Consider the following 24925-nt stretch of genomic DNA (forward strand, 5'->3'; position numbering starts at 1 on the left):
GTATCATCAGGACTCGGCATCACGGCTAATTGTGATTCTTGTCCCATAGAACGTCCTAAAGGTTGGGAAGTCACTGCACACGCTGGCTTCCTCTTGTTTTAAATCCAGAAACAGCTCTGAGCCTCAGGCTTGGTTGCTGGTGGGTGGGCAGCTAATGGCCCATCTGCTGCTGCAGGACTTGGCCAGTTCACTGGCCATCCCCAAACCCTGAGGCTTGGCCTCTCTGAAGAGGGGCAGGAGGGCACGGGAGTGAGGTCAGAGGTGACAACGTGGGGTTCACATCCCTGACCTCCGGCTCTGGCTTCCCAGCTGCTGGCAGCCTCGCTCCCACACAGCCAGAGCCCCGTGGGCCACCCGTCATTTCCAGGCCGTTGGAGCTGCCCTGCTTCACAGTTTGGACCCATGACCAAGCTCAGTCAGCTTTCCCTGGAGAGAGGGCATCACCAACTGGGGCACTAACAGCTGCCTAAGTTACTCTGCCCCTGGATGGGACGCTCTTGGTACTGGCAATGCTGATAATTAAGAATAATCAGGGACTTCCCTGGTGGCGCAGTGGTTAAGAATCCGCCTGCCAGTGCAGGGGACACGGGTTCGATCCCTGGTCCAGTAAGATCCCACATGCCGCAGAGCAACTAAGCCCGTGCGCCACAACTACTGAAGCCCGCGCACCTAGAGCCCGTGAGCCACAACTACTGAAGCCCGCGCACCTAGAGCCCATGAGCCACAACTACTGAAGCCCGCGCACCTAGAGCCCGTGCTCCGCAACAAAGAGAAGCCACCGCAATGAGAAGCCTGCGCACCGCAACGAAGAGTAGCTCCCACTCACCGCAACTAGAGAAAGTCCGTGCGCAGCAATGAAGACCCAGTGCAGCCAAAATATAAATAAATAAATAAATAAATTTATTTTAAAAAATAGGTCTAAAAAAAAGAGAGAGAAAACCTAAAAGTGTTTCTTTAAAAAATAAATAAATAAAGGGGTAATCAGGTTAAAACAAGGTCATTCCGGTGGGCCCTAATCCAGTGTGACCGGTGTCCTTCTAACGGGGAGCACACACAGGGAGGGGACGTAAAGACACAGGGAGAAGACGGCCATGTGATCACACAGGGAGGGGACGTAAAGACACAGGGAGAAGACGGCCATGTGATCACACAGGGAGGGGACGTAAAGACACAGGGAGAAGACGGCCATGTGATTGGCGTGTCGCATCTACGAGTACCAGGGTTGACAGCAAACACCGGGAGCTGGGAGAGGCAGGAAGGACCCTCCCTGGGAGCCCCCAGGGGGCGCAGCCCCGGAGACTTCAGACTCCAGCCTCAGTGCAGTAAGAGGAGGGGGCCGTGGCTTTAGGCCTCCCGGGTGACGGTACTCTGTCAAGGCTAACAGATCCAGTGTCAAAAACTCTTTGATTTGGGGGCTCTGGTGTCGCCACTGGGCAGAGACAGCTAACCAGCTGGTTAGTTAGGCGTGAGCTAGTGTGGGTCTGCGTTCCGGCCCCTGGTACCAATGGCTAAGCTGCTTCCCAATCCTGGGCCTCTGAGCATTCTGTGTGGAGCGGGGTCACCGCACCTCAGAAGGACCACTTGCACGTGAAGGGCAAGGAATTGGTGACCTGGTGACCTGGTGACCTGGTCATAACCCACGACCTGGTGCTGAGGGCTCAAACCTGAACTCTCCTGGAAGCAGGCTCCTTTGGCACCCCAGGTCCACAGTCCTTGAAAGCCCTGCCCATCCCTCTCCGGATGGGCCGTGTCACGTCACGTTAATCATGCTGTGATTCCGCTGAGCCGTGAACAGAGCCCAGAATACTAGCCTTTGACTGGGCTCCGAACCCAACCTGATTTTATCCTAAGAATACACTGAACCAAGGAGGTGCAAGGCCTGCACACTGAAAACTACAAGGCATTGATGAAAGAAGTTGAAGAAGACACAAATAAATGGAAAAGTATCCATGCTCATGGATTGGAAAAATGTTGTTAAAATGACCGTACTACCCAAAGCAATCTACAGATTGAGTACATCCCTATCAAAATGCCAATGACATTTTCCCTCAGAAATAGAACAACCAATCCTATAATTTGTATGGAACCACAAAGACCCCAGAGCAATCTTGAGAAAGAAGAACAAAGCTGGAGGCATCACACTCCCTGATTTCAAACTACATTGCAAAGCTACAAGAATCAAAACATATGGCATTGGCATAAAAACGTTCCATAGATCAATGGAACAGAATACAGAACCCAGAAATAAACCCATGCACACATTGTCAATTAATTTACAACAAAGGAGCCAAGACTATACAATGAGGAAAAGATAGTCTCCTCAATAAATGGTGCTGGGAAAACCGGACAGCTCCATGCAAAAGAGTAAAACTGGACCACTATCTTACACCATACAGAAAAATTAACTCAAAATGGACTAAAGCTTTGAGCATAAGACCTGGAATCATAAAATTCCTAGAAGAAAACGTCCTCTCTGGAGCCTTCTCTACAAGCTGCCCCCCCAGGAGCAGCCATGGGGAATTCGGATGCTCACAACCCCCATCTGCACCCTGCTTTACACACATCCACCAAGACAAACCCACGAAACAGGGTGGGTCTCCTTGTTGCCATCGCGCAAACTCCCCAAGCCGAGGACCAGCTTTTACAATTTCCAACCCACCCCCACCGGCCCCCACTTTAGTGCAATGCAACAGAACGCGTGGCTTGAGAAATAAAGTCACATCCAAAACACAATCTCTTGTTACCATATTCATAATGTTTCCCAGTCCCGTTGCCATCGAGGTTTCTTACACTGACCTAAGTTTTGGGGCCTTACGTCCCCCTTACTGGTAACACGCACCTCACGGACCAGCCAGGCCAACAGGTCTGCTCGGCAGACGGTCCCCTCAAGAGGCCTCGGTGGCCAGGCAGCGACACTTACCCTCATGCCCAGCTCGATGTTCTCCCCACCATACACCTCCATGCCCGGGTCCAGCAGGCCGATGTCCCCGAAGTACTCCCGGTCCACCACGAAGGAGCAGCCGATCATGGCCGGGGTTCTGGAGGGAAGCAAACAGTGCGTGAGCTGGCTGCTGGTGTGTGGCCCCGGACCCCACAGCCTGGGTGGGCTCACCATCCTCTCTCCAAGTCCCCACACCTCATCCCTGCGCTCCTCGCCTCTGCTTGGTCACTGTGCCCAGGGCTTGGGACACAGGCAGGGCTGCCTAGGACTTGTCTTGGCATCCCTCAGAGATGACAAAAACCAGTATTCAATTCAGGCAACTTAGTGTAAATTTTTAAAAATCTGTTTACCCAATGAGTTGTTTAGTTGCCCTGATCATCAGTCACTTGCCTACCTCCTTCGTTATTGTATCTGTGTATCAGTAGTCAGGGCTGTCATGGGCAGTTGCACAGGCTGTGCACTGCTCAACTCTACGGACCCTCCTCAATATCGGACTCTCTCTGAATGACACACCTTGAAGTTGTACAGTACACACCCTGTGCAGCTGTTGCAAAAGACTGCCAACTGTACTATTATTCCTGTAATAATTCTATCAAAAGACTGCCAACTGTACTATTATTCCTGTAATAATTCTATCAAAAGACTGCCAACTGTACTATTATTCCTGTAATAATTCTACTTACAGCTACAGATTTTTAAAATGTCAGTAAATCTTGCCTTGTCCCAAGCAATTGTATCTGTAAAATCATGTGTCAATGTGCTGGTTATAGTTTTTTCTAAAATGCATTAACAATCTATCGGTGTTGAGACCTCCACTGGTCTCATGGAGCAGCGGTGATCAACGCAGGACATGGTGAGACAGAGTGGCAGAGACAAGTGGACGGTGTCACTGTGAACAGAACTGCACATTTGCTGACTCATTCATTCATTCATGATACATTCACATCATGAATGCAGGATATACTGAGTGCCTATTAGTTGGAGGGGATAAAAAAGAGAAAGAGAACGGAAAAATATCTTGCTAGCAAGAAGTAGGCACAGTCTCTGGTTTTGTAAGAAAGCAGGACCTTCCAAGCTTTTGACATGTTTCCCTCAAAACAAAGACACCTCCCTTGTAGGCTGAGGGCTTAGTTTCTTCCGAGCTCTGAGAGGACTAGTAAAGTCTCCCCACTGGGGCTTCCCTGGTGGCGCAGTGGTTAAGAATCCGCCTGCTAATGCAGGGGACAAGGGTTCGATCCCTGCTCCGGGAAGATCCCACATGCCGCGGAGCAACTAAGCCCGTGCGCCACAACTACCGAGCCCGCACTCTAGAGCCCGCGTGCCACAACTACTGAAGTCTGCGTGCCTACAGCCTGTGCTCTGCAACAAGAGAAGCCACCGCAGTGAGAAGCCCGCGCACTGCAAAGAAGATCCAATGCAGCCAAAAATAAATAAATAAAACAAATAAATTTAAAAAAAAAAAAAAAAGGCTCCCCATTGTCCCCGAAGGCCCCTGTGGTCCTGGCAAGGCTGAAGGCTAAGGCTGCTTCCTCCTCCGTTCCCCCCGCTGTGCCCTCACGCTGCTCCCACAGGTATGAAGTCACTCATGAAAACGCCATGATAAATTGTTCTCAATCACAATTTAAAAGAAGCATTTCTTTTAAACGTGACTAGGACATCAGAAGCAAATACCCATGAGTTGTCCAAGAATAACAGAGGCATTAAAAGGCGATTATCCTTTTATTTGTAAAAAGATCCAATTTGTTCAGTCATGACATTTGAGCCGCAAAATCTAACAGCAACGAAATTTTAATGTCATCTGTGATGTGTAATAGCGAGCGTTTGACCGGTTAAGTTATAGTTCGCCAACGAAGACAGACATTTCTCTCATTTTCTTAACGACACAAAAATCTCAGGTGATCTCTGGTGAATTTAATACCAAATCCCTGCCAAGTCTGTTGTAGCTAGTAATAATTTTTTTATTACTGCTCAGAGTTCCAAAGTAAACTTAAACTCAGAAGGCGATGGAAGCAGAATCAGCTGGTACTGAATTTATCTGCATGAGAAATTGTTGCTGTGTTTACAGAAAACAGCCAGGGCCAAGGGGTTCTCCGGTTTGGCCGGGCAGGGGGAGACTTGTCGTCCTGGGGGCATCCTTATATCGGGGCTGATGTGCAGCATGCCGGGATATAGCAAGCAGCATCTCTGCAAAGGGTCCTCACCTGGGCTCCTGCCTTGTAAAGGCAACAGACATGCGGATACACACAGATGCATGGATACACACAACACACACGCATGCATGCACAAATACACACATGCAACAGACATACAGGCACACACGGGTACACGGACACATGTAGACACACACGCAACACACCCCCTACAAGGACAGACACACACCCAACAAACAGATGTACAGATACACAGACACATGTAATACACGTACATGGTCCCACAAACGTACCCACAGATAGATACACATACACACAGACCTACACGTACACACCCAGATGCACACAGGTACATGCAGACACACATATATATACACACATAACACCCAGAGAAACACACATGTGCACCCCCCGCACACATAAACACAGGCCCACACCTGCAGTGAACACACACAGATACACATACAACACATGCACACAGACACCCAGACACCCACACATAGACAATACACATCCTCGCGTCCATGGAATTCTGGAGTTCTGTATAAATGGGAGCGGATAAAACTAAGATCACAAATGGGTCCTTCAGCCTTCAGGAGAGTGACAAGGGACTAGAGAGCCATCTGCTCCTGGCGTCTTGAGGAAGAACACGCGCTTGCAGGCAGGGCTTGGCCAGGCAACCAGCACAGGCACAGGGAAGGCGTGTGCGGAATCTTGCGGACTCGCTGCCGAACCGGGTGCAGGGGTCACACGCACTGGTGGCGAGTTTGTGGAGAAACTGGTGTGGGTTGGCTCAACTGCCTTGGAAAAGTCCAGAGCTATGAATAGAGAGCCAACAATACTTGTGCAGTGATGCAACGACGACCTGGCTCGGTGCGCACCGGCTGTGTGACCTCGGGCAAGTCACTCAGCTTCTCTGTGTTCAGCTTCCCCGCCCGTAACATGAGAGGCAGGACGGTGCCTCCTCCACAGGCTGCTGTGCAGATGAAAACCGCATAGAGGAGTGTCTGGAGCCTGGGAACCGTTTGCTGTTATTACTTTATCCCCTGATTCCACAGCTGGCATTTATCCCAGGAGACTAATCCAAAAGCTATTCGCACAAAGCTGTGCACTGCAGCGTGAGTTATAGTGGCCAAAGGGAAATCAACTTAGAGTCCGTCAGTGTAGACGGTCGAGTGAATTTCGAGCCCTCCCTTTGATGGACTGTTACTTACCCAGCGGGCGAGGTGCTTACCAAGACCCCCCAGCACCACGGGAAGTGACGCTCAGGAGAGGGTGACAAGTCAGCAAGGAAAATGTCACTATCCTACCACCGTGACCAGAGAAGCAATTACGTGTCAGTGTGTGTGTGCACGCGGGTCTATGTGTGGTCTTGTGCGCGCGTGTGTGTGTGCGTGCGTGTGTGTCTGGCTGGGTGGGTCTATGTGTGGTTGTGGGTGTGTGAGTGTGTACGTGTGCCTGTGTGCTTGCATTTGTATCTGTGTGTGCACCTCTATGCACGTGTGTGCATCTGTGTGTGATTTTGTGCGTGTGTGTGTGAGTGTGCGTGTGTTACTTGGGGCCGCGTTCCACGCTCCCCTGCTTGGTGGGGGGGACTGGGTGCTGGGGGGGGCCCCTCTGCCACCTCCAGAGCATCCCCCTTTCCTCCGGGCTCCTCTGGCCCCACTGGTAGCCGGCTTACACCCACGGTCCCTCCGCGTCCACCAGACACACTGGCCCGGATCTGGACTCCCCTCCAGGGGACGGGGTGCAAACCCTCGCACGAGCTCCACGGCCCCTGGAAGATGCGAGTCGCGTGCGCCAAGGGGCTGCACGGCCCTCCCCGAGGCGGGGGTCCCTACGACACAGCCAAGATGCTCCGCACCCGCGCCCTGCTAGCAGCTCAGAGCCACGCGGTGACGGGGACAAACACGCCACTGGTCACAGGTCCCATTTTGATCTCCTTCAGACCCGGGAAATAGCTCCATTTCAATGACAAGGTTCACGCGTGCGGCCAGCCGCCCCCAGCATGCAGGACCCCTGGGCCCACATCGGGCCCGCGGGCCCCTCCCTCCCCTTTCCGCGCGCGGGGGGAGCCGTCTTTCTCCTTCTGTCAAGACTGAGATACTTCCCTCCAGCAATCCAAGCCTTCTTTTCACTCTTTTTTCTTCCTTGAGCTTCAAGGATAATGAATGGTAGGGAAATTTCCTAAAGGAGATCTTCACACGCCAGCCTCTCCCGGGCTAATTTCCCACCCGGGCTCCAGGGCGGGTGTGCGAGCTGCGTCCTTCAGGAGAAGGGCAGCGGCTCCGCGCCCAGGTCCGAGGGAAACGAGAAATCCCAGAGCGGTTTTCAGGAGAGACCCTTCCAGGCCCGCGCTGTCCCCGGGGATGCAGTTTCCCAGCCTGGGGTCAGGGTCTCGGGATGTGCAGGGTGAGGGGCTCCATCAGAGGGTGGCCAGGAGCCTTTTCTGCAGGCACTGGGGCGCCAGGGCTTCTCCCGAGGGGTCTGCTGTGGCGAGGAGGTTGTGAGAAGGGGGAGAGGAGGGCCGTCCTCTGGATAACAACCTTGGACGCAGAGGGCCTCGAGGCTGCCCCTGGGGTCCTGTTACTCCGGACCCTCCAGCTCGAGGGCCGTGTGAAGCAGGCTGCTGGGAGCAGTGGGGACTGTGGCGCTGCCCCTCCCGGGGGATCACTAGCAACTCAGCTCCAGTGGATTGTCACCAGGTAGGAATGGGGGCCTGGGTTTTCCAGAATCTTCTACTTTTCAGAGAGTAGATATCAATTTCATGTGAAATCTCTTAAGTGTAAACATTGGTTCCAATTTCAAAACATACATGGTACAATCAAGGCAACACGCTGTAACTCAGAGGCAGCCTTTTCTAGAACTTGAAGGACGCGGTTACCCCACTCTTGGCTCCCTGGGTGCCGTGCACACTGAGATGGGAGATTCAGAGTGACTTCTTCTCTCCTCAAGAAGAGGGACCGGGTGTCTGGGGGGCCGTCCTGAAGCATCACAGGCAGGGCAGTGAGTGCCGGCATGGAGGCTGCTGAGGGCCAGGCGGGGTCTGGGGAGGCGCCGGTCGGCTTCCTCTCTTCCCCGAGGGACACACCACATCTGATTTCCAGGGAGCCTTGGCTGGGCATGGTTAAAGCCATCACACGGGCCAGCTGGCCATCAGCCCCGCAGGCAGCCTGGAGAGGCCCTTGTCAGGACTCTGCTTCCCCGCGGGCTGCACTCATGCACGTTGAGGACGCAGTTCGGGGACCGGCTGTGATGGTGGCTCCGCATGGAGCCAAGGAATGTTTGTGATTGTCACACGCAGCATCGGCTCCAAACTGCCACCGTGGTCTCATCTCAACGTGGCTGTGTGTCGGCTCCATCCCCAAGGGGACACCCTCCTGGCAGATGCCCAGCAAGGCTTAGGACCTTCCAGTCTTCGAGTAGGGCTCTGCAGAGGGCCTCTTCTGGATATTGGCCATTTTTGGTTTACCCAGCGTGTTCATTTCCCGTGGCTGCGAAAAGAAGTACCATAAACTGGGACTTCAGACAAGAGATATCTGTCCTCTCACAGCTCTTGAAGCCAGAAGTCTGAGGTCAAGGTGTGTCAGACAGGGCTGCGCTCTCTCTGGAGGCTCCAGGGGAGGGTCCTTCCTGCCTCTTCCAGCTCCTGGTGGCCCCAGGTGTCCCTTGGCTTCTGGCTGCATCCCTCCCGTCTCTGACTCCAGAGTGGCGTGGCCTTTCCTCTTCTGTGTGTGTCTCTCCTAAGGCGTCTCTCATGACGGCGTTCAGGGCCCAGCCGGGTGATCCAAGGTAATCTCCCCATCACAAGATCCTAATTACATCTGCAAAGATCCTTTTCCCAATGAAGTCGCATTCATGGGCTCTGGGGGTCAGGACGTGGACACGGCTGTCTGCTGCACCCAACCTTCCATCTCAGCCTTCTTATAAACACCCCAATATCTTTTAGGGAGACCGCCTCTCTCCTTGCACATACTCCCTGTGGGACGGTGAGTCCCCAGACCTTCCCCTCTGTGAAGGTCAGCGGGTCATTGGCAGACCCCTTCTCCCGTCTGCTTCCAGGAAAGATGGGGGCAGGGGTTTGCGGCCCAAGTTGAGCCATTGCCACCTCTGGTCCGGGGACTGACTGAGGTGGAGGGACACCCATCCACAGTGTCGGGGAGCCGTCTGGCTTTCCTGCTGGTTCCTCCCCAGAGCCGCTTCAGCTCACATTAGCTGGCGCCCTTCTCTGTGGCTGGAACACTCCTGGTCCCGGCTCAGAGATGCTAATTTAACTGGCATGGTAAGCAGCTTGGGCATTGGAATTATTACTTTTTTGTATGTTTTGAAATGCATTTTAAAAATCAACTCAACAAAGGTAAATTTACACGCAACAGGACACAGGTCCCTTGAAAGCGTGTGGTCCGAGTAGTCTGACGGGGGGGACGCCGGGTGACCCCGTTGCAGTCCAGACGGAGAACGCGCCCATCCCGGGCTCCTCGGCCCTCCACCAGGGGACTGCGTTCTCTGGGCTTCTCTGGGCATCAGGTCACACACTACGTGCTCTTTTGTATCTGGCTCTTTTGCCTCTGTTTCGCCATTTTGAGTTTCACCCGCATTGTTATGGGCATAACCGTTTATTCCCTTTTAGCTCTGAGAAGTCTCCCGTTACATAGACAGGTTATGCTTCGTTTATCTACTCACCTGTTGGTGGACATTTGGGTCCAATTCGGGACTATTGTGAATAAAGCTGCCACCATAAACATTCGCATCTGTCTTTTGTAGACGTGTGTTTTCATTTCTTTTGGGAAAATACCTGGGGCAGAGCGGCTGGTCATACAGGAAGTGTTTTTACCTCTTTGAGAAACGCCAGTTTTACGAAGTGGTCTTGCCGATGCCTTCTCCCACCGGCCGCGCTGAGAGTTCCGACGACTCCGTGTCACCAGCCCCCGCTGCCACTGGTCTGTCTGTCCATTCCAGCAGGCGTGCAGGGCCCCTCACTGGGACACTGTGTGACTCTGTGGTGGGCGTTTTTCTATGAGGGTGTTAGCATTTTGTCTACCTTCTTGTGTGCAGTATCTGTTCAAGGCCTTCGCCCATTTTTTATTTGGATTTTGGGCATCAGGGTTTTCAAATGCTCTCCAGGTAATACTAATAAGGAGCAAAGTTTGAGACAACACACAGTCTGGCCAGAGCATCCTTCCTGCAGCTCGGGGCATCCAGGCTGCTCTGAGACTTAATTTCTCGCTGGACGGCTATTTGCTAATGGAGGGTAGGTGCCCGGAAGCCCCCGTAAGACACTCCTAGGGGAGGAGAGAGCTTTCAAAGGCGCAATGAGGGATGGTCTTGGCCACTTGCGGGCAGAGTGGCTTGTTTCAGCAGGGACACATCAGTTTGTACAGATGAGGCAGGAGGGGTCCCAGCCCAAGGCCCTAAAATCCAAACCTCTACAGGGGGAGACCTGGCCAAGGCTCCAAGGGGTCAACAGATCCTGCAGATGCACATTCACTCCAGGAAAAAAATACCTCCATCCTGCTGGGCCCCCAGGAGAAAGTGGTAGCCCCACTAGATTTTGAAACATAGATTTCCCAGGGGCTCAGCAGACTAGGGAAGTGGAAGGAAGGGCTGCAAACTACAGAAGCTCAGTCGGTGATGGAAACAAACAAAGCAAGCCAGGTGCAAGAAATGACAGCGCAGGTAGGAAGGCAGAGCGTCAGGGAGACAATGGGGAGTGGTGGGGATTTCGGGAACTGGAGACCACCGCCCTGTTTAGACAGAGGACTGCTTCTCAGCCCCAGGGACTGCTGCCTTGTGAGACTGTGCACCTTCCCATTTTTATAAAGATGCTGGGTTGTGGGGTTTTTTTTAAATTTGATTTTATTTACTTATTTATTTTTGGCTGCATTGGGTCTTCATTGCTGCACACAGGCTTTCTTCTCTAGTTGCAGCGAGCGGGGGCTACTCTTCATTGTGGTGCGCGGGCTTCTCATTGCGGTGGCTTCTCTTGTTGTGGAGCACGGGCTCTAGGTGTACGGGCTTCAGTAGTTGTGGCATGCGGGCTTCAGTAGCTGTGGCTCACGGGCTCTAGAGCGCAAGCTCAGTAGTTGTGGCGCACGGGCTTCGTTGCTCTGCAGCATGTGGGATCTTCCCGGACCAGGGCTCGAACCCGTGTCCCCTGCATTGGCAGGTGGATTCCCAACCACTGTGCCACCAGGGAAGCCCTGGGTTGTGTATTATTTTTTAACATTTTATTTATTTATTTATTTATTTGGTTGTGCCGGGTCTTAGTTGCAGCAGGCGGGCTCCTTAGCTGTGGCATGCAAACTCTTAGTTGTGGCACGCATGTGGGATCTAGTTCCCTGACCAGGGATCGAACTTGGGCCCCCTGCATTGGGAGCGTGGAGTCTTAACCACTGCGCCACAAGGGAAGTCCCTGGGTTGTGTATTTTTAACATGTGAAAATCTCTCCGTTTTCATGTTTGGGAACCGATTCAAAATAAAATAAATGCTTTGCAGGCCAATCTCTGGGGTCTGCTGAAACGCCTGGGGTCTCTGTAGCACACACAGCATCTGTGGTCTCCAGGTCTCTGCTCTGCTCCCCGGCTCGTGTTTTTGACTCTTGTGGTGCTGTCTCTGCCTCTGTCTGTCTGTGTGTCTGTCTCTCCCTCCTTCTGTCTGGGTCTCTGTCTCCTTTCCCTCCCTCTCTCCATCTCTGCATCTCTCTTCCTCTCTGCTCCATGGCACCTTCCCAGTTTTGTCTCTTGGTCTCCCTGCCCCCTACCCTGACTCCGTCTTCCTCTGTCCATCTCTCTTTCCTGGTCCCTCTCACTCTCCTTGGTGTGTCCCCTGTTCTGCTCTCTCCATGTCTGTGTTCCTTTTCTCAGTCTCTTTTACTGGCTCTCTCTCTTTGGATGTTAGCTCTGTCTGCCTGTCTGTCTGTCTGCCTCCCTCCCTCTCCCGCCCTCTCCCTCCCTCTCCCCCGCCCCCGCCCGACCTCGTCATCTCTCAGGTCACAAACTGGAGCCGCTCCCAAGTTTCCCCATCACATCACCCTGTCCCTCTGCACATCTGGGCAGACGCTGCTTCCCACCACATTTACTTCCCCACGTGGCGCCAGGCCCCGGCTTTCTGCAGAGGAGCACGTCCCTCCAGCCCCCCAGCCCCCCAGCCCCCTGCGGCAGCCCCGCCCCACGCCGCCTCACGCTGTCCTGGCTCCTCCCAGGGCAGGCCCTGCCCCGGGGCCCCGGGCTCGGCTCACCTGATGGGCGCTGCCTCGTCGCCGCGGTCCAGCCAGTCCTGGGGCGGAATGATGTACATGCACCAGAGCCCCCAGTTGTAGCCGTGGGCCGCGCTGGCGTACTGCTGCACCTCAAACGTGTCGTACTTGATGTTGTCGATGGCCGGCAGGACGATGCGCCGCCGGTCCTCCCGGATCCGCGAGAGGGCGGGCTCGGCCCTGCGGGGCGGTGCATGCCCGTGGGGAAGGGCATGGGTGCCGGGACCCCCCGCCCCATTCCCCCAGGTGGGGGGGCCGGAGCCAGGCCTCCTCCAGGGAGGTGGCCACACCCGGGTCTGATGGCGCCTGCGGACGGCGGATCCAAGGGCTTCACCTCTGGAAGCCCCGGGGTCGCCTGGGCTGCAGACCCGCCTGCCGAGGTCTCGCCCTTCCCGGGACAGCCCGTGGCTAAGGACTGATGGACACCAGGGATACGGGCATACGGATTGGGCCCAATCTCCAACACCTCTACGGGGCCGTCCTGGCTCCAGAGGCCCTGTGGGTCAGTTCAGTCTGTCCCTTCACAGCTCGGCCTCCCCCTCCAGCGCATCCCACTTCCTGGCCCTCCTTCCCCGCATGGGTGGCCACACGTTCATTTACAAGCATGAATTGAGGACCTGTTATGAGCCACACCCTGTTTTAACACACCGGAGTACATTCACAAACTAGAAAAGAAAAAAAATCCATGCCTCAGGGAACTTAGGATACACTGAAGGGACAGAAAGGCTACCAGGTACTGTTGTGCAGTGCACAACCTACACAACAGTATGTGGTGGCCCTGACTGGGTGGGGGTCAGCGGACAGACAATAATGTATAAATCAGTGATATAATACGATAGGAGGTGATAGCTGTTGTGGTGGGAAACGAGCAAGTAAGGGTGATTTTGAGTTGCACTTTTAAATAGGGTGCCCGGTGTAAGTTGCCCTGGGAGATGACCAGAAGGAGGTGTAGGATGTAGCAGGTGGTGGGAGAGCTGGGGGGGCGGGCGTTCCACGCAGAGGAAGCAGCCAGCGCTGAGCCCCTGGGATGTGCTGGTGCACTTGGGGAGCGGGCCAGGGGGCTGGAGTGGAGAGATGGGGGCAGTGTAGGCAATGAAGCCGGAGAGCAGAGGACACGGGCTCTCGGTTGCGGATTCTCCTTGCAGGAGTCCAACAGGCAAGCAGGTGCAGCTTCGCCCCAGAGTCGGCCTGTCTACCGCAAGGATGAGATGCTGCCCGAGGGCCCGTCACCGAGCCGGAGTTCAACGTGGTCGTGAGCAGCCCACTGATGGGGCAACCAGAGAGGCGAATGATACAGGGGGACAGGGGGCCAAGCTCAGGCAGGGACAGCGGGGGCGGGGGGTGCTGGGGCAGTTCTCTGACCCTGCCTGGTGAGATTCGCCACGTGGCCCGCTGTCCTTCCAAGCGAGAGCCTGGTATTTACCTGCCTTTCAGCTTCATGAGGAGGATTAATTAATTACTGTTAGCAGAGTGTTTCAGAAATGAAAAGCTCTCTGCAAATGCCACGTCTGCTAATAAGGCAGGATCTCTGTGGAGGCAGTTCTTGGAGGGAAGGGCTATTTGCAGATGGATAGCTGGGTTTTCAGTTGTGAAAATTAAAGTTACACGGGTTTAAAGTTGCACTTCGATGTGGTAGACTTGTGGTTCTCCCAAATGCCCTCCAAGTGCTCCAGGGAGTTTCACGTATATTAGAGGGACAGAAAGGCCTCCAGGTACAGCTGTGCAGTGCACAAGCCGCACCACAGTATGACGTGACCCTGGGGGGAGGGCAGACCATAACATGTCATTAATGATAGAACGTGACAGGTGTCGTGGGAAAAGAAGACTCGCTTCAGGAGGGTGGCAGAGGAGAGGGAAATGGGGGCCAGCAGGGGAAGTCAAAGCAGAAAGAAGTCGAATCTCGGTCAGGAACGTACTGGGACAGAACCAGCGCTGAGAACAAGCTCGTGGTCCTGGTGTGACTGAGATGCCACAGCGAGAGTGGAGGGAACGTGGAAGGAGAGGGCTCCACTCACCTGGAGTGGAGAAGGAGGTGTAGGATGTAGCAGGTGGTTACAGGCACCAAAGCCCTGGTCCAGCCAGGAGGAGCAGTTAGGAACACCAAGAACTTTGAGAGACCGCGAAGGCCAGACCCTCGTGGCCCCCGGCTGGGGATACCGGCCAGGCGCTGTGGGACTTGATCAGCACGTCCACCACGAACACCTCCTTACAGCATTCGCACCCCTCGCATTTCCCCCAAGGGACTACCTCAGTGAACGTCTTAGTTTAGGCTTCACAGAGTTTGAAGGTATAATGTGGGAGATTTGATATAAAAACGGTGAGGCTTAGTTTCTCTTGAGACAGGGCAAGCTGCCCACCCACCCCGGGGCTGACTTTTCCCTGCAGCTCATCTGGTAGGCCTGCAAGCTGCCCCTGGGTGCAGGGCTCATGCTCCCCGCCCACTCTGGACCCCCTGCAGACCCTCCCACTGTGGGTTTCACTTAAGGATCTCGAGATGGGATCATCCTGGGTGACCTGGGTGGGCCCTAAACCCACTGGCAAGGGTACTTAGAAGAGAGAAGAGGAGAGGCACAGTCACACAGAGAGGAGAAGCCGTGTGAAGACGGAGGTAGAGATTGGAGGGATGCGGCCACAAACCAAGGGACTCCTGGAGCCCCCAGAAGCTGGGAGAGGGTTGAGCGGTGTCTTCCCACAAAGATTTGTCCATCTGGAACCTCGGATGGGATCTTATTTCGAAATAGAGTCTTTGCAAATGTAATTCAGTTAAAAAGCCCAAGATGAGATCAGCCTGGATTGGGCTGGGCCCTGAATGCAAGACGTCTCCTTCTAAGAGAAAGGAGAGGGAGGTTTGAGATGCGGACACAGAGGAGAAGCAGCGTGATGACAGAGGTGGGGATGGAGGGACGTGGCCACAGCCCTGGGCCCCTGGAGCCCCCAGAGCTGGGAAGGCGGGAGGCTCCTTCTCTAGAGCTTCCGGGGGGAATGCAGGCCTGCCCGCACCTTGACATTGACTTCCGGCCTCAGAGCTGTGAGAGAATGAATTTCTGTTGTTTTGAGCCACCAGCCTTTGGTCATTCATTATGGCAGCTCCAGGACACTCACGCAGAAGTGAGTGGACCCTCCCTCCACCCGCTCCAACACAGGTGGTCCCCTGGGGTCCTGGTTTGCAGCCCCCGTTAGGCACTTGCCTGACGCCCGTGCGCTGGAGCCGGCACCGCCGGGTGCAGGGTGTGGCTCACAAGCATCACACGTGTAACCCTGGCAACAATCCCACTTCCTAACATCCCCACTCAGCACCGGAGGAAACTGAGGTCCCCGCCCCCCGCTGGGGGCTCAACCCCTCTGCATCACGGTTGGCGGGCCGAGCGTCATGCCGCAGTCCTGCGCGCCGGGAGCCTTCCCGCGGGATGTCACCCTCTGCCCGCCCCGCCTGCTGCCATTTATTCCTCTCGTGTCCACTGCAGGTCCCGGCGGGAGTGAGGGCTGCCGGGGGCGGGGCGTGGCGCCTCCCAGATGCAGGCACCAGAGAGGAAAATAAGGAAACGTGCCAAGAGCCCAGTGGGCGCTTTCCAGAAAACTCTGAGGTGCATCCTGCTGTTCTATCAACACATCCTCAGGCACCTGCTGTGAGAACATCGGCTCACGGCCGGCCTAGGGACCGCAGGGTCTGGAGAGAGGCACCAGGGCCAACCCCAGCTCTGATGCCCCGTGTGGGTGCCTGCCTCCCCTTTGGATGTGGATACTTTGCTGGACAGATGACTGTTCTTAAGGCCTCACTGGCCACCTTTGGGCACAGCCTCGTGAGAGTCCCAGGAGGTGGAGCACAGACCCCTGGGCCCACCCAGAGACCGTAGGTCACACAGAGCTGCATATCCTGCGAGCTCTCGGGGGCTGCAGATGCTGCTGGTCTGGGGTCCACGCTGAGTACTGAGGACCTGCAGGGTCCCTGCCTCCCCGGGGCAAACACAAATCCAGGACAGGTGCCCCAGCCTTCCTGCGGGGCAGGCCCCGGGGCACCTCTAGATCATTCCGCGCAGGTGCTCCTGAGTCACCGAGGTATCCCTACCGCTCCCCTGGCCACATCCCCCTCCAGGTTTCTCATTAGAAGCCCACCTCACCCCTGCATGGATGGGTGGGAGAAAATGGGTGGACGCTTTGATCTAGAATTTTCCATAAGGATGAGAAATTGCTTCCAACTTGTGCCCTAGACTTAGGTCTCCATTAACTGAGACCCTACAGACCACGTGTCCATGCAGCAACTGCCCCCAGCCTTGTGTGTTCCCCTGGCCTGAGGTCACATGAGCAGCCTCATTTGACTGTCACCTGCTGGAATGACTGACCAATTCAAATTCCTCTGGGGACAAGGTGGGGATACAGATCAATCTTCATGTATATGCATCACAAACAGGGTTCTGGGTTCAGGAGCTGGACGTGGAGTGGCCATGTGGCTGGACTCAGCTGCCCCTGGCCCTGCCAGGCTCATCCTCTTTGCGGGGGTCCTGCAGGCACCAGCAGACCCCGCCGACCCCGCCCAGGGCCCAGCCCCGCCCTTACCAGCCCATGCTGAACTCCACGTGGGCGTCAAAGAAGCCCACGACAGGGGCCGTGGCGACCTTCCAGCCCTGCAGCCGAGCCCGGATCAGGCCTTCTCTCCTGCTGTTTCGGACGATTTTCACGAGGCCTGGGTACCTCTTGCTGACGTACTGGTCCAGGTTGAGCTTGAGTTCCACTGCGGGGGACACAGAGATGTTTCAGGCGTGACACCTCGGGAGGGCCTGAGGTCACTGAGACCCACGGTCGTTGTGTGCCCTGGATCCATATTTCATAAACATTTAAGAGGACCCACCGTTGCTGGATGTGGGTTCGGGGTGCTGGGGGGACCTCGGAGAGATAAGAGCCCACCTCATGGAGCTGCATTCCAGCGGCAGAGACAATGAACAATCAAACCAGACTGATTCAGACAGAGGCACGTGTTATAAAGACAGGAGAAAACGGGGCTGAATTACTCAGCTGTAAAAAGGAAGGCAGTCCATGGACAGACGGATGGATAAACAAAGTGTGGTCCATCCATACAATGGAACATGGTCCAGCCTGAGAAAGGCGGGAATTCTGACACATGTTACTACGTGGATAAACTTGAGGACATTATGCTCAGTGAAATAATCCAATAGCCAAATGACAAATCCTGTGTGATTCCACTTATATGAGGTCCCTAGAGCAGACAAATCCACAGAGACAGAAAGCAGGGTGTTGGGTGCCAGGGGCTGGGGGAGGGGGGTGGGGAGTTAGTGTTCAATGGGGACAGAGTTTCACTTTGGGAAAGAGAAAATGTTCTGGAGATGATGATGGTGAGAGTTGCACAATGATGTGAATGGACTTAATACCCCTGAACTCTACACTTATTTTGTAAATGGGTAATTTTATGTTATGAGAATTTCAACTCAGTAAATTATTAAAAAACTGATGAGGGCACAGGCGTCTACATGAGGAAGCTCCCAGTGGCCAAAAGTGCAAGCAACAAAATAAGTCACAATAATAACAGACTTTAGCCGGTAGGAAAAAGAAAAAGGGGAAAATGGAGTGGGCATGTGAGTGAGGCGGGAGCTTCTCCGGGTCGGCTGGGCAGGTGCAGGGGCGGCCTGTCTGCGGAGCTGACACGTGGGCCGTGACGGGGATGCGGAGCCGGCGGGGCAGAGTGGAGGACAGTTACAGGCGTGGGAAAGGAGCTCCGAGCCCCGTGGGGGACCCTTGGCCGGTCCCGGGGGTGAGGGCAGGGGTGGGGAGGAGGGATGGGCTCAGGGCTGAGCAGGAGGGCTGCGGAGGGCTGGATCCCGATCCTGGCTCCTGGGCCTCGGTCAGTACCCCCGCGCCTCGGCTGAGCGGGCTTCTTGCAGAAGACGCCTACTGCCCATCCCTCCCCCTCAATGACCAGGCTCCGGTGGGCACTCCTGTGAGGGCAGCCCTGGTCCCAGGGGTGCCCCCAGCCGCAGCGGCCAGGGGTTCCTGGAGCAGCCTCCCCATGCTCTGTCCCGCCCTCTCCAGGGCCCCGCAGGGCGGCGCCAGCCACCCGCTACCTGCTCCCTTGACAGCGTCAGGCGGGGCTCTCCCCGGCGTAGACACAGAGCACACGCAGGGCTGGAGCTCCTTCAGGCCCAAGGGCGGCACCTCTGCCATCCTGGAGGGCTCTGGGAGGCCTCTCCCCGCTCCCCTCCACCCGCCCCCCGACTCCCGCGGTGAGGAGGAGAGGCTGCTGTGATGGGAGAGACTGGGGACGAGGAGGGACCGGCAGGCCCAGCTCAGCGCACCAGGACCTCGGTGTGGGGACCGCAGACGCGGGCAGGCAGGGCACCTCCGGACGCCTGTTAGGGGCCCGGAGCCCCGGTGCCTGCTGGGTGTGGACAGCATGCTGGGCTGGACTGAGGCTGACGCAGGGCCACGCTAAGGGCCCAGGTTCCGGCCGTGAGCGCCAGCCCAGCTTCCCCACCAGCAAGCCTCCCACTGGAGCTTTGTCCAGGTGCAGTTAGCATATGGGAGAACTCAGCACTCTGGGGGCCTTTCTGGCTGGAGGAGCGGAATAGCACCCTCCCACAGCTCAGGCCCACCCAGAACCTCAGAATGAGACCTCAAGTGGAAGTAGGATCTTTGTGGATATAACTAGTTCAGGATCTTAAGATGAAAACCTTCTGGATTACGGTGGGCCCTAAATCCAAGGACAAGTGTTCTTAGAAGAAGAGGAGAGACACAGACACACCGGGAAGAGGCCTTGTGAAGATGGAGTCAGAGGTGGGAGGGATGTGGCCCCAAGCCCGGGACACCAGGGATGCCGGCAGCCGGGAGAAGCTGGGAGGGGCAGGAAGGACCCTCCCCTGGAGCCCCTGGAGGGAGTGTGGCCCTACTCACAGCCCAAATTCAGACTTCTGGCCTCCAGGGCTCTGACATGCTTCCCTTGCGGGGGGCCGGGCTGGCCCCACTCACCGTTATCACTGTTGTCGTCTACCAGGATGACCTCCTTGAGGAGCTGGGAGGGCGTGAGGTTGACCACGCTGTGGACGGAGCGCAGGATGACCGAGAGGGCTTCATTGACAAAGATGAACACCACGGAGATCTGGGGCAGGTCGTCCGAGTAGGTCATCTGTCTGCACCTGCAGGAGAGGCGGGGTTGGGGGCAGTGGTCAGTGTCGGATGTGATGGGGAGGTGGGAGCCTGGTGCCCCCGCAGGATGCCCACTGGGACCAGTTCTAAATCCTGCTACCAACGGAAGAGCAACAGCAATGCCGCAGATGGAAAAGGACCGAGTGCAGTGAGGGAAACAGCACGATGACGTTTGTCTCGGAAGCTCTGGACTTCAAGGCTCTGAGCCTGAACCCTGCTGTCTCCTTGCAGGAAGGCAGGGAACTTGCACTTGTAAGGGGTTAAAGTCCACTGGGATTACACGGAGCATTTTTCCTTGATGCCCTTGGAAGGCGTGGAAGAGAGATAAAAGAAATGGTGGTCATCTCACGGTGTAGTCCGGTGGAGGGTCTGGGAGAGATCCCCAGCCCGGAGCCCATGTCAGCTCCTGACGCCCAGCTCTAGCTGAGCGCCGGGTGGTCATGGAGCAGGTGGCAACTACTGGGTGGGTCCTGCACTCGGCAGGCACTGTCCCCTGAAGTGGGGTCTAAGTAGACAGTGATGGGCTGCCCAGGAGGGCGGAGCGCTAGTGCCAGACGAGGGCTGTTGAAGTAGGAGAGATGTCTGCGTAGGACAGCCTAATCGTGGCCTCCGCCTAACCTTAGCATCGAGGGTGAAACAGAAGGATGAAGTGTCTTCTTCCAAAGGTCTTATCTTGGCCGTAGGGATGTGGGAGGGGAAAAGATGGGGGTCAGGGAAAGCAAAATATTCCATGTTGGGTGTAGGATGAGGGCAGTGAGTGGCTATTAATGTAATAATACAGTGGAATACATTCACAAGGGGCAAAGGGAGCTCTCAAAAATAGAGAAATGGGAAGGAACAAAAAATAAAGTAAGACAGAAGGCACCCAATCAAGTACGTTGGCTGCTACAATAAATGTAAATAAACTTACTCTCTCCTTAAAATGGCAAAGGCTTTTCAATGAAGTTAGATACATACACACTAAAGCACACTTATACATGCACACATTCACTCAGTCACACACAGCTCTGCTGTGTGCGGTTTACAATAAACACAGTTCAAATAGAGTGATTTTTTAAATTAATTAATTAATTTATTTCATAAATTTATTTATTTATTTATTTATGGCTGCATTGGGTCTTCATTGCTGCGTGCGGGCTTTCTCTAGTTGTGGCGAGCGGGGGCTACTCTTCGTTGCGGTGCGCGGGCTTCTCATTGCAGTGGCTTCTCTTGTTGCGGAGCACGGGCTCTAGGCACACAGGCTTCAGTAGTTGTGGCTCGTGGGCTCTAGAGTACAGGCTCAGTAGTTGTGGCGCACGGGCTTAGTTGCTCCGCGGCATGTGGGATCTTCCCGGACCAGGGCTCGAACCCACGTCCCCTGCATTGGCAAGCGGATTCTTAACCACTGCACCACCAGGGAAGTCCAGGAGGGGTTTTTTAAAAAAAAGATTGGAAATATAATCTAGTGAGAAAGGGATGCCAGACAAATACCACCCCCCCCCAAACCAGAAGTTCAGCACAGATATCACATAGGATGAAAGAGGTAGACTAGTTATAAACCATTATCACAAAGTGACCTGGCAGCTGGGTATAAAAGGAAAAACTACTAGAGAAGTTTACAAGCGTGTATCACCTTCAGACTGGACAGACTGAAAAAGTAAGACCGTGAAGGAATTACGTAACGAAGCCCCTAATTCCTTCTCGGAAAATTTTTTTTCTTATGCCCATAGGACATTTACAGAAAGTGGCCATGTATTTGCAGAATAGAAAACCTTAGATTTTTATGAAGCAGGGATTTTACAGGCAGGGCCATGTCTGTGGGCGTGTGACCTGGGCAGTCCCATGGGGCCCACACTGGGAAGGGCTTGCTCCCATCACAGTCTTCTCCTGTGTGCCCATGTGCTTCCTATTCTCATAAGGTCATTAGATTAGTGGCCGCCCTGCACCAGTATGGCCTCATCTTAACTAATTGCAACCCCATTTCCTAATCAGGTTACATTCTGAGGTCCTGGGGGGTAGATTTGGACATATCTTTTGGGGGACACAACTTAGCCCATAGTCAGTTATTCTTATCCCACACCTGGAGAAAGAGTTTTATTTGAAGGTGGGGAGGTTATTGCAGTTATCGGGGGCTGAGGATGGACGTGGGCCAGAGCTGTCTGAGAAAAATAACCAGTACTGGGGATAACCAATCATGATAAACAATAACTATATCAACCAATCATGAGGATAACTGATCATGGTGATAAATAATAGTGATGAAAACTGATACAGATGATAACCAATCATGATAGTAACTAATACTAGTGGATAATCAATCATGACGACAACCAATCAGGATGATAGCAACAGCTAAGGGCCCCCGGCACGCAGCACGCGCTCTGCCCCCCCGAGCCACCCTAACAGGAACCTAATATCCCCGTTTTGAAGATGAGCCTCCTGGGGGGTAACTCCCCCCTTCCGTAGTGTGCGCTGGCGTCAGAGCCGGACCCGAGCCACCAGCTTCAGGCAGAGGTGGTGTTCCTGCCCGCCCTTCCAGGCTGCCCTCCGGCCCCTGCTCACAGCTGGGGTTTGAGCGCCAGACTGACTTCAAGATGCACGAGAGCCCTGCGTCACTGTCGCATTGATATGGGCTGCAGTGCTACTGGGGAGATTTCATTACTCAGAAAAATGCTTTCTGACAAGAAAACTTCACTCCATTTTTCTGTAGAGGAAAAAAGCTGGAATGCACAATTTTCATGAACTTGCAAATTGTGTAAAACAGGAAAAACACCACCTTGAGGAAGGAAATACATCTTGAGAGAGATTGTGGCTGCAGCTGCATATGGGAAGGACGAGTTCGCAGGTGCCTTTGGGGGAGGGGCTGCAGTGCCCCGCCCCTCCCCCGCCCCAGAGGCCTGGTCTCTGCCCTCCTGTGCCTTCTCCCCAGCTCACCATCCTTAGGCGTCCTCACGCGGCTTCTTTAGGGTCTCTGTACCCCCCGTCACAGGCCCCCCAAGAGCTGCTCCTTCACCGCCGTACCCCAAGACCCCAGAGCTGCACACACAGTAGGGCTTATGAGCATTTGTTGACAAGGGGAAGAAAGAACAAGAACGAGTGAACGGGCTGCCACACAGGGCCAATTCCTGACATTCATGGCTCCCCCCACCCCATCTCAACGTGAAGCATCCTCATGTCAGCAGGAACCTCCACGCATGTCCAGGGCGTGGAGGAAGCAGGTGGACTCGGGGGGCATGGGTGCTGTCACCCCCTTCCTCTCCCTCCACGACTGGGTCAGGAGGCCATGGACCTCTCGGGCTTGGCCACTGGGCCACGAGGGTCTGTCCTAAGAGCTTCCAACCAGTAAGAGCCAACTCGTGCTGCCTGTGGAGAAGCCACCAGCATCCACAGCCATCTCCTGGGGATACAGCACGCACGAGACACCCTTCCAGGGGCTGGGGGCAGGGCTCGGCAGGACAAGGGTGTGCCTGCCCGCACAGCTTCCACCGGTGGGGCACAGGCGAGAAGCAAAGAAGCAGGATCTGACTTCAGAGTGGGTGGGCCTGTGGAGTGACAAAACGGGGCGATGGGGTCAAGAGTGCCGGGATGGGGAGGTGTCTTCAGACCAGGCCGGGGGGAGCCGTGGGGAGGTGCCGGGAGCCCAGACCTGCATCATTCTGCTAGGGCCGCCGAACAAACACCCAGACATTTATGGTCCCACATCCTGGAGGCGGGAAGTCCGAGATTGGGGTGTCGCAGGGCTGGCTCCCCCTGAGGCCTCTCTCCTGGGCTTGCAGAAGGCCATCTGCTCCCGTGTCCTCACGTGGTCGTCCCTGCGTGTGGGTCTCCTCATCTCCTCTTCTAAGGACACCAGTCCTATGGGATGAGGACCCATCCTATGGCCTCCTTTTACCTCAGTCACCTCTGTAAAGGCCCGGTCTCCACACACAGTCACATCCTGAGGTCCTGGGGTCAGAACTTCAACCTGTGCATTGGGGTCGGGGGACACAGCTCAGCCCCTAACGAGACCCAGAGGCTCAGGAGGGCCCAGCCAGGCTAGGACTGGGGCCGGCCGGTGCGGCAGGAGTGTGTGGGCATGTCTCCCATGGGGCGATGAGCTGCCTCACTTTATTCTGTTCATCTACACGTAACAAATCACTCCCGTCATAAACATATGCAGCTTACAAATGGTTGTTTAAATTAGAAATCGTGCAATATATATGGCTCATTTTTGCCCAGCACAAATTTGCATAAAAATAATCTGTTTTCCTTATAATATAATCCCCTTCTCAGTTGAAAAAAAAATTGCTTGTGTTAAATCTCGAGCAGAGGGCGTTCCCTGGCGGTGCAGTGGTTAGAACTCGGCGCTTTCACTGCTGTGGCCCGGGTTCAATCCCTGGTGGGGGAGCTAAGACCCCGCAAGCCGAGCGGCACAGGCAAAAAAAATAAAAATCAATCAATAAATATTGAGCGGATCGAAGGGGATGTCCCTCACACACAGGTAGGTATGACGTCAGTGGGGAAAATAAGAAACCCACGCCTAAAACCCCGTTGAAGACAAAGGCGATTACCATCCGCCCCCTGAGCTTTCCTTTACAGTCTCTGACCCCAGGCACCTGGCCAGTAGCGCACTTGGACTTGACCTTAGGCCGGAGTCCTCCTGTCCTGCCTTTGCACCCGCACAAGCTCCGGTGGCCGCTGGGTGGGACTGTCCCACGATGTCCCTGCTTCCCTCCTCCGGGCAGGAGGTGCTGTGTTTCCGGGTTTCCTTCTGCCCCTGAATCAGCCTCAGCTTCAGGGCTCAGTGTCTTCCCCACCCTGCAGGGACTGTCCCTGCACTGAAGCCCAGGGGGCACTCAGTGGGGTAGGGGAAACGAAACTGACCGCCACGCTGCAGCCCTGGAAGAAGACGGTCTAAGCGGAGCCAGAGGGTTTTCCTGTGTAATTGAAAGCCCTGTTCCTGTCCGACAGAAAATAAACCACGTTTATGGTGATTGGAAAGAATCAGAGTTCAGCAAGAGGGTGGCTCTGAGAGCTTGGTGACCCAGGGTGGGCCCCAGGAGTGGGGCAGAGGCCGGGACAGAGGGACTCGGGCACTGGGGCAGGTGGACCCCATCGCCCCCTCCCAGAGCCTCCGGAGGTAGAGGGAGCCCCAGAGCGCTCCCACACGCCGAGGCTCTTGGTTCACCATAAAACTGAAGGAAGACGGGTGATACACTTTAAAGATTTCAACTTGACCGAGTAACATTTCTACATTCAAACTTGAAGCTAACAGGTACAGGTCAGGAGAGAACCAGACGACATCTCCCTGAGCCCTCCCTCCTGCTGCCCCCGACCTGCTCCCCTTAGCGATGAACCCGGTCCCCTTCTGGCCCGCCTGCTCTGGCAAAGCCTTGGCCTTGACTGTGGTCTCCCCTGCCTCTCCCTTGACCCCCTTCCTGGATGCGCTCACTGTCCGCTGAGAAAGGG

At 55.1% G+C, this 24925-nt stretch overlaps 1 protein-coding gene across 1 annotated transcript in view; it reads right to left on the reverse strand.

Annotated features, from left to right (window-relative positions):
- Positions 1-24925, reverse strand: part of GALNT9 (polypeptide N-acetylgalactosaminyltransferase 9) — a 70596-nt gene that overhangs the window by 33313 nt on the left and 12358 nt on the right. Inside the window, exons 2-5 of the mRNA XM_061169359.1 lie at positions 19322-19488; positions 16901-17075; positions 12329-12526; positions 2921-3038 (exon numbers count right to left, since the gene is read on the reverse strand). Coding sequence (XP_061025342.1) covers positions 2921-3038; positions 12329-12526; positions 16901-17075; positions 19322-19488 — 658 coding nt within the window. The remainder of the gene's footprint in view (positions 1-2920; positions 3039-12328; positions 12527-16900; positions 17076-19321; positions 19489-24925) is intronic.

The sequence above is a fragment of the Eubalaena glacialis genome, chromosome 15, assembly GCF_028564815.1.
Source record: "Eubalaena glacialis isolate mEubGla1 chromosome 15, mEubGla1.1.hap2.+ XY, whole genome shotgun sequence".
NCBI lineage: Eukaryota > Metazoa > Chordata > Mammalia > Artiodactyla > Balaenidae > Eubalaena > Eubalaena glacialis.